Source organism: Micropterus dolomieu, linkage group LG07 (assembly GCF_021292245.1).
Source record: "Micropterus dolomieu isolate WLL.071019.BEF.003 ecotype Adirondacks linkage group LG07, ASM2129224v1, whole genome shotgun sequence".
NCBI classification, from domain to species: Eukaryota; Metazoa; Chordata; class Actinopteri; order Centrarchiformes; family Centrarchidae; genus Micropterus; species Micropterus dolomieu.
Genome location: NC_060156.1, coordinates 20,744,779 through 20,753,631, shown reverse-complemented (window position 1 = coordinate 20,753,631; position 8,853 = coordinate 20,744,779). Strand labels below are relative to the sequence as shown.

The following is an 8,853-nucleotide window of genomic DNA, read 5'->3' as shown; positions in this document are numbered from 1 at the left end:
AAACAGTGACCAAAGCGAGAATCTCTAGATGGAGCCTTTGTAGTAAGGACTTTTTGCTTGGAAATTACCAATGTTGGTGCACTCTATCTCTGCTTTGTACTGTGTACTAATAATTAATAATTAAATAACCACTTATAAATATGTTTTTTTTTAAAACAGCTGCTGTGGAATCGCTGACATTTCATTGTAGATTTTAGGGAGGCAAAAGTATTTTACCCCATTACAGAATAGGTTTGCATTATTTCACGTCTATCTTAAAACAACTCTCACATTCCCAAAGCATTTCAAGAGTTATTGGTCATTGCAATTGTTCCAGTTGTTCATACTGACTAGAAATAAAAGGTATATGGTTCACCATTTACTTATAGCCAGTATGACAACAACCTTCAAGTCAAGTCCACCCAATAGGAAGAAGAACAAGTGATTCTCTCTCAAGTAAATTATTGACATTGCTATTATTATTATTGACAACACAGAGGAGGATCTTTACTACATCTTCAAGTTTGTGAGAAGTTTTCTATGGTTTCTCCTGGTTCTTTGAACCCTGTTCATGACTCTCAAACCACCTTATCATTAAATTTTTTATCAAATGTAAGTCTGAAAATGCTAAAGAAAGCTATTTTCTTGCTATGACGTTTGTTGGCTTTTTGAGAACACCAGCTGCTGCTAGTTTCCCGTGGATGCTGCAGAGTTTATTACAGCCACAATATGAAAGTAATGGACATAACAAGCAGCATACCGATGTTGAGCATCAAAGTTCATTCTTGACCAGTTGTGTGACTAAAAAATAAAAAATCTCATTTGATACTCGTCTTTAGCAGATGGAGCTAGCTCAGGCTTCATCACATGACTCAAGTCTGTTACATGGAGGGGATGATGAAAATCTGCCAAACTTTGAGCAAAACACACAAATAGAATATTAGACACAAACTTGTTGCTACAAATATCAACAAAAAAAGTCCAATTTGCCAAACAATATGAAAACACTATAGTTAGGAAATGTACTTTAGTGAAGGTAAGTTCACAGGCAGCACAGACTCTCTACTCATAACAATACCTCACTTCTTGTACCGCTATTGGTTTACAACTGCATGTAAATTTTTTTATTTTTATTCATGCTGGAGAGAAGCTGCCATTTTGTCTTAAGGAATAATAAAGGAGTCAAGGGAGCCATGAAAGCGGACAAAGCAGTGACACACTTAAAGCAGCTTAAAGGTGATGTTTTCTTTCTTCAAGAAACCCATTTCCAACCCTCAGATTCAGATTTCATATATTAAGAAAGCCTGGGTCAGTAATCTGTACGTCCAATCCATTAAAAAAAGAAAAATGTAACATTGGCCCCTTTGTTATAGTGTCTGCAAGGCTGGATAACTTCCTTGATGCTGGTGCTTGTATTTATGCAGATATGGACCGGGAGATGTGTTTGTGTGTGTGTGTGTTTAAAACCACTGAAAAAATAAATAAATACAAACATACCTGAACACAACATCAGGCGTCTAATGAAAGTCCTCCCGAAAGATCAAGGAGGATGTTCACAGCTGAAGTCAAGAGACCATCTCCCTCCATATATATGAGCACCTGTTATCACAGAAGCTCCATACTTAGGTCATGTGATGATACATCTCCATTCACTGAATTTCTGAATTTTGTCGCACATAACATGCTAATTATTTAGATTTTCTAAGAGCATTACAAGTAGTGGAGCTGAAAATGTGATGTTTGTCCTGAGGGTGGCACTAGATGAAAGGACAAATCTCATGGGTGCATCCAAATGTGGCTAGTAGTTGTTGAACAATCTGTCTCCCAACCAAGGTGTTGGATGAATGGACAGGGCATGTGGTTGTTTGAAAGTCATGAAAAAGGTTAGGGCAAATATTTACAACATATACTGTAAAATAAAATATTAAAGCACAGAAAAAGCCACCAGAAGCAAGTTAGTCTTTTCTTTTTCTCGTTGAAAGTGAATAAGCTTATTTACGGATATTGTTTCTTCCAGTGTTCCAGTGACGTTTTTAAAGTCTTAAAAAGTTCCTCTGACTCTTTGTGAAAAAAGTTTCAGTTTCAGTGACAGTAAATGTTCTGTTCCGCTTTAAACCCCGGAAAGTTCTAGTCAGATTCAGTGACAGCAGAAAGGTTGACTGACACTAAACCGACAGTCAGGACGAAAGGCCTTTTTCACTGTAAAACCAGGAAGTAGCCCAGCCCAGAGTGCAGAGCGAGTCTGTAACACACTGGCAGTGGAGACGACAACAGGTACAGGCAGAAGTGTGGACATCAGATATAAGGAGGAGGCGTTCATGTTTTCGTACTCTGATTCCAAACATACAGCAAGTTTAGCCAGTGTTGTGTGTCCTGAATTAACCATCCTGATGTGACTTTGTGTTATTGTTTTTGGTTTTTGCTGACTTGTTAAAACTGATTTTCACCTGGACTTTATGTTGTCATGGTGAGGGTAGTTACATCAACAACACACATATTAAAGTCAGTGTGTAAATAATTACACAGTGGCTGTTTTAGACAAAAAACAGAATAAATTACATTTAAAGGGATTTAGCTTCAACCAGAATTACATACCTGGCTAAAAGTGCAGAGAAACAACAAGGAAAGCAGACTGTAGGTAGGCCTGGGCTCATGACCCAGGTATTTCTACAATCATGACTATGGCCCTGCAACTTAGGTCATATTTTCATAGTTTTCTTCATAATTTTTATCCGCAATAATAACATTGTACAGAGATAAAGGCTAATTTCTGTATTTTTAAACCTGGGCCCTCTTTTTCTATTGACTAGTCAAAATGACTAGGTACAAAAAGTTGTGGAATTTGTGCAGTAGATGGCTTCAGTCGGCAGCAGTGGCTACAATATATTAATTTGGGGCAATTGTGCCTGTCAAAATTACATCCACATAAAGTGCTTTTTTCCACGACAGGTTCACACTGATGAGGTGTCTGACAACATCATGGAAAGGATCTGCACGCTTGACTCCAAGTTACACCCTTTGTTTTTCACAAGAAACAGAAGACTCGCTCAAGGACTGTTCTCCCACTGAAATCTCATTAGAGGCAAGTTGTTGCTGGTGGAAATGAGGAAGACGAGTTTGCTGGGTACGTACAAGAGCTCAACACCAAAATATGTGACAGTGGGGCCCAGGTTTAAAAATATCAAAATTATACTGCAATAGCTGAGATCTTTGAACACATGTGTGACGTCAGATGAGTGAAGAAACACAAGACATTTTTGTACTATTTCCTCCTGTTGGAGTAACATTTAGTTAAAACTACAGTGTTCAGCTGTTTAGGAAATTACTGAGGCTTTGTAAAAAATGAAACTATATATTTGTGAGCCATTTTTAAAGATTTGTGTCGTAAGTAGAAACCAATGGATTTGGGCCTGAAAGCCACAGAAAGTGTAGGAAAGCCTAAAAGTACTGACAGTTTGTTTGGTTCTGTGCTTTTTAAGGGATTTGGTGACAATAAACAAAATATAAAATAGCGTAAGCTGCATCTTTTAAATTCTCTCTCTCCACTTCGTAGTTTGCTGTATGTTAGGAACGAGTCGAACATGAGCGCAGGGATGTCTGATGGAGGACACCTGTGGCATCACAGTCCAGTGTTGATATGACGTGAAGACATCTGCAGTATTTGTTCGTGACGTGCTGGACTCTCTGACATCAGGTGTCTGCTGGTTAGTTCATCCAGCATGAGGAAGAAGAGCTTCTGTGTTTAGAGGAGATTTGTTCAGACCGATCCAACCCGCTCTTAACTCCTGAGGACCTGCAGCCAACCTGAACGAAAAGTCCAGACTTTCTTGTTCACTTTTGTGTCTGGTCTCAACACAAGCTGCATCTTCTAGCCTGAAAATCTGGATCTGATTATTGTTTTCTCAATCAAACCAAACTATATTAAAAACTCCAGCTCAATTTTCAGTAGATTCCACAAAGAGTCATTTGTCATTAAACGATGAGGTACTTTAGGGCGCGTTTTTGGTAAAAAGGCAGAACAAAGAAAAAACTGTCTCTATGTTTTCATGCACAAGTTAAAGGTTCTACATATTTATCTTCAAGTTGGACGTTTCAAATCAGCTGAATCAGGAGCATTAAAATGAGAAATGGGGATGACAGATAGACTTTTCCATGACCAGATATTCATGACTGCATTTAAAAAAATACCAGGTTTTCCAAAATGTGTGAGAACCTTTTAACTTATGTTCAGTTCAGGGCTGTGTTTTTTTTAAAGCATTGAGTCCCATTCTGGTTTGGAAAAAATCATCACGGGTTGCTTTCAAGTCAGCTGTGACCTTTTGGACCAGAGAAGGAGATCTAGACAGAAGGAGGTGGAGGTTCTGTCCTCTCAGGTCTCTTTTTGAAGCCTCAGTCAGGTGAGATGGTTGCAGGTTTGAATGTCTCTTCTGGACTCCTCTGCCCGTTGAGCTCCAACAAACTGGAGGTCAGAGGTCAAAGGTCGCCGGTTCGACTCCCCACCAGTGATACTGCCGTTAGTAGGGTGTGAAGAGAATGGATCCTTGGCTCGTTCTGATTGGTCCAGGAGCCGGACGCAGGAAGGATGCGGTGAAGAGGGACGAGGACGCTGGAGGGCGAGGATGGAGAGAGATGGCAGGGGTGAGGGGTGAGGAGGTGGGAGTGAGGAGAGGGGAGGAGGAGAGAGAGGTGGGAGGGAGCGAGATGGAGGAGGTGAGGGAGGAGGGTGGAGGAGCGAAGGGAGTGGAGAGGAAGGAAGGAGAGAGAGAGGGCTTCACCAGCTCCTTCTGAGGAGAAGAGGAGAGGAGACGAGAAGAGAGGACGGGACAAGAATAAGAAACAAGGAGAGAAGATGAGGAGACAAGGAATGGAAATAAAGAAATAAAGAGATGAGAAAAAAAGAGGAGACGAGATGAAACAAGTCAAATGTATAAATTAATTCAGTTCCCCATTATTGATATTAGCATTTGTATATTGCATTGATGCATTTATTGATCTGCACAGTACTCTACTTTAGTATGATTTATGCCAAAAAAGCTAATTTGAATTTGATTTTGAGAGAGAGACAGTGGAAGAGAGACACTTACAGTGAGTGAGCTGCGCTGCTGTTTGTTGTAAGGGCTGTATTTGGGTTTGCTGGGTTTTCCTGCCACTCTATCTTTGTGCCTCCTGCTGGAGATGTGCTGCAACAACAACAAACACACTCTCACGCTGACAACAGAGCTGAGGAAAGGGCAGTCGGTGACTCGTCTGGCTGTGCTTTTGAAATTAATTAAAGGCAGGAGGACATAGAGAAAAGAAAATCTTCCTGCCAATACAGATGAAATAGTCTTCCCATAATCAATCCAATATTACCTTGGAGAAAAATATTGACGTTGACACAGAAGCCGCAAAATATGAGCATATCTGAGCCTGATGAGAAAAGTAAGACAAAACATATTCACACTGTACTGATAGCTCCAAGCAAATATCAGGCATATATAGTGACAAACACATTCTTCACTCTGGTGGTTGTAATCTCCGTGATCAAAGTCTGAATTAAAAACTCCATTTCAAGTTTTAATATTTCTGCTGTCAGGTGTAACTAGAAAGTTTAGACATAACAGGCTGCTTTAGTTTGGGGACCAGACAGTTTGTTTGACTTCGGAACAGTAAGTAAGATTTGTAAAAAGTGATGTTAAAATAATGTTATTTTATTGTATGTGTCCGCTTTGTTTCTACCTGTTTGAGCTGGATCTCAGAGTTGACATGGACATCACAGATCTGGCAGTGGAAGGTTTTGTTCTGCAGGCCGGACCCTTTTATTCCAGAGCTGCTGCTGTTCTTCAGCTTGGCTCCGGGTCGTGGGTAGGCCTTGATTGGTCCGGCACCACTCCGAGCCTCCAGCATCGTCTTGTGCTTTGAACCTGCAAACAGAGACACACAGAAACCAACATCTATGAAAAAAGAGACATACAGTAATGATAAATATATACAGAATGTCAGTGTGGGTGTTTCACAGTGCTGCAGCTATAAGGCCATATTGATGTTGTTGTTTTTTTTATCACCTTCACCAACCCCACAATACTTTCAATTCTTGCTGCTTTTTTTTCAAAGGATCCATCAGTTTTAAAATTGATTTCCTTCCTTTCAGGTAACCACTAGTTTATTTCTATAAAAACCAACCTGCAGAAACCTGAAACTTACTGAAGACAAATTATTGTGTGGTAATCATCAACATGTGGCTGAAAGCTCATTATGTTGATGCATTTAAGGGCACCCCAAAATCTGAGATATGCCAGTTTGCTGCTAATCAGATACGTTTTAAATGCTAGACCCAACAAAATTCACGTGATCATTCTCACAAAGTCCACGTTTGATTGTCTTCTGGGATGTTAAAGCAATTTGAATGCACCACCATGAAGGATAACGAAGGTACAACAAAATTGAGGTGACATAACTTAACTCTAATTCAAGGTTAGTGTGGTGTCAAAGTCCATGGATTGGTCAGAAAGTCCAAGCAATATCAGCAATAACATCAATCGGACCCTTTTTGGTAAACATGGTAAATGAGACCCCACTTGAACTTCCCCAGTGTCCAGCCACATACACACAACATGGTCAAAAGTATATGGACACCATGGGCATTGATCTGCTGCTATCAGAGCCGCTAATCTTCTAGTTTCGGGATTTCTACCAGATTTCTGAATCTCTGCTGCAGGGATTTGCTCTCATTTAACATAAAGAGCATAAGTGAGGTCCAACACTGATGTTGGGAGATAAGGCCGGGCTAACAGTCAGTGTTGGATGGGGTTGAGGTCAGGGCTCTTCCCTGAAAATCTTTCCCTTATGGACCTGGCTTTGTGCACAAGGTCATTGTCATGTTGAAACAGGAAAACACCAAACACATAAAGGCCATAAAGATAAATATAAACAATAAATCAAAATGATGGCCATTTCAGCATCCACCACTGACCGTCTTGAATGTTGAATGACTGTTTTTTCTGATGGACTTTTAAAACCTGCAACAACGGCCTGTACACACTTCTATGTTGATGTTCACACATCCAGCAGTTACAGAGCAACATTATCATTCATTTGGAGTGACCAATGTTTTTCTATACATCATCTCGTCCCTCCTCACCTGCGTTATGAGCCTCCAGCTGAGACAGAGAGTTGACAGCGACTTTACACAGAGAGCAGTACAGCAGCTTCTTTGCTTTCTCCTCTTCCGACTCTGCGGAGAGAGAAGCATCCTGGGAGGAGGCCTGGGAAGGAGTAGGAGGAGGATGGGGAGCAGAGAATGAAGCGGATGTGACAGGAGCTGGAGGAGGGGGAGGGGGAGAGGCTTTGGAAGAAGAGGAAGAGGAGGAAGGAGAGGAGAAGAGGCCCGGTGCAGGGAGGGCAGAGGGAGGACTGGAGGGAGGAGGCTCACTGCCTGCTCTGCTAGAGGAAGAGGAGGACGAGGAGAGAGGGGAGGAAGAGGGGAGGAGGAACGATTTGAGAGGAGAGGAGGAGTCTATAAGGCTAGATAAGAGTTCTGGAGGGAGGATGGGTAAGAGGAAGAAGAAGAGGAGAAGTAAAAAGTGGAGGAATCAATAAAAAAAACACCCTGTGATATTAAAACCAAACAACAACAGTAACCGTATTTAGATCAGTGTTTTTAGTAGATAAAGTCAACCTGTGTGCTGATTGGTGCTACTGTTTGATGAGACAGGTGGGGTGAGGCCCACAGGACTTGTGCTGCTCTCATTGGTCTCTCCAGTGACTGCCAGCTTGGCCTTTGCCTTGTTCTCCTGAGACTTGACCTTCTTCGCGTGACGACTGCCTCTGTAATGAGCTTCTGCCTGAGACTAAGCAAGAGACATACAGAGACATTTGTTATGAAGTCCTAATATCACATCCTGTAACTCTTCCATTAGCTTCTGAGGCTCAGTACAATCTCTCGTGGAGGGTGTCAAAACTCACACCAACATTACCCACAATGCAACTTGACTGTAACACTTAAGTTGGAGATTTGGGTGTGTTGTTCTACGTTTGCACCTCCCATCCAGACTAAAACGGCAAAAATGAAAACCTAAAACAGAGAAGTTTGGAAACGCTGCCGACCCCGTTTTTCGTTTTGAAACTCCAGAGTGCGTTTTAGTGAAGATGGGCTAAAATGGAGGACTTTAGAAACGATGATGCAGACGCTCACGCTTGGCTCTCTGATTGGGTCTTATAAGTCATGTAAAGCAGACACATGGTGCAACAACATAGAGTTTTTGACATGGTATTTTTATTAAAATATTGTGTACCTAATTGACGCCATTTTCTTTGCAACGACTCCCACTCTGTTTTCTGCAGCAACACTCCTGTGTTACATTCAGTAACAGTCCCAGCTCGTTATTGGTCCATGAAAAAAAAAATCTGGTCTGATTCTTCCTCTGCATTACTTTATTCTTTCGCCAAATCTTAAACTACAGAATAGACCATCTGCTTCATGTTTACACTGGCACGCGCATGCCCAGTGTACGTGAACAGCCACTTGATGTGCGTTTTCATGTCATTTTAATGTAGACGGAGATCAACTCTGATACGCAGCTAAAACGCTGGTGTGGACGGAGATCGTATTCGTTTTAAATCTCCATTTGTAAACTAAAATGGAGTAGTGTGGATGGGGCCTCAGTAATGTAGCGTCCAGCTGCTAGCCTTGTGTAAAGGTGAGGAGCAGGCTACAGAGATGTGGTAAACTCACTTTCTCCACACACCAAGATTTTTTCCATTTTCAGATTTGTAGTCTTCAGACACTGCCTCATGTGACATCACTTGAGTCAGTTTACCAGGTTTCACGCCGCTCCCTCTGGAGGCACAAATAGCTATAAAACTTTTTTCATGTAGTAGTAGCAGTAGTAGTGT

The 8,853-nt window shown here is 41.3% G+C and overlaps 1 protein-coding gene across 1 annotated transcript in view; it reads right to left on the bottom strand.

Moving 5' to 3' along the window:
* Positions 1–4,181: 4,181 nt before the first annotated feature.
* Positions 4,182–8,853, bottom strand: part of znf385b (zinc finger protein 385B) — a 56,626-nt gene continuing 51,954 nt past the window's right edge. Inside the window, exons 8-11 of the mRNA XM_046055023.1 lie at positions 7,100–7,495; positions 5,698–5,882; positions 5,064–5,159; positions 4,182–4,763 (exon numbers count right to left, since the gene is read on the bottom strand). Coding sequence (XP_045910979.1) covers positions 4,494–4,763; positions 5,064–5,159; positions 5,698–5,882; positions 7,100–7,495 — 947 coding nt within the window. The 3' untranslated portion in view covers positions 4,182–4,493. The remainder of the gene's footprint in view (positions 4,764–5,063; positions 5,160–5,697; positions 5,883–7,099; positions 7,496–8,853) is intronic.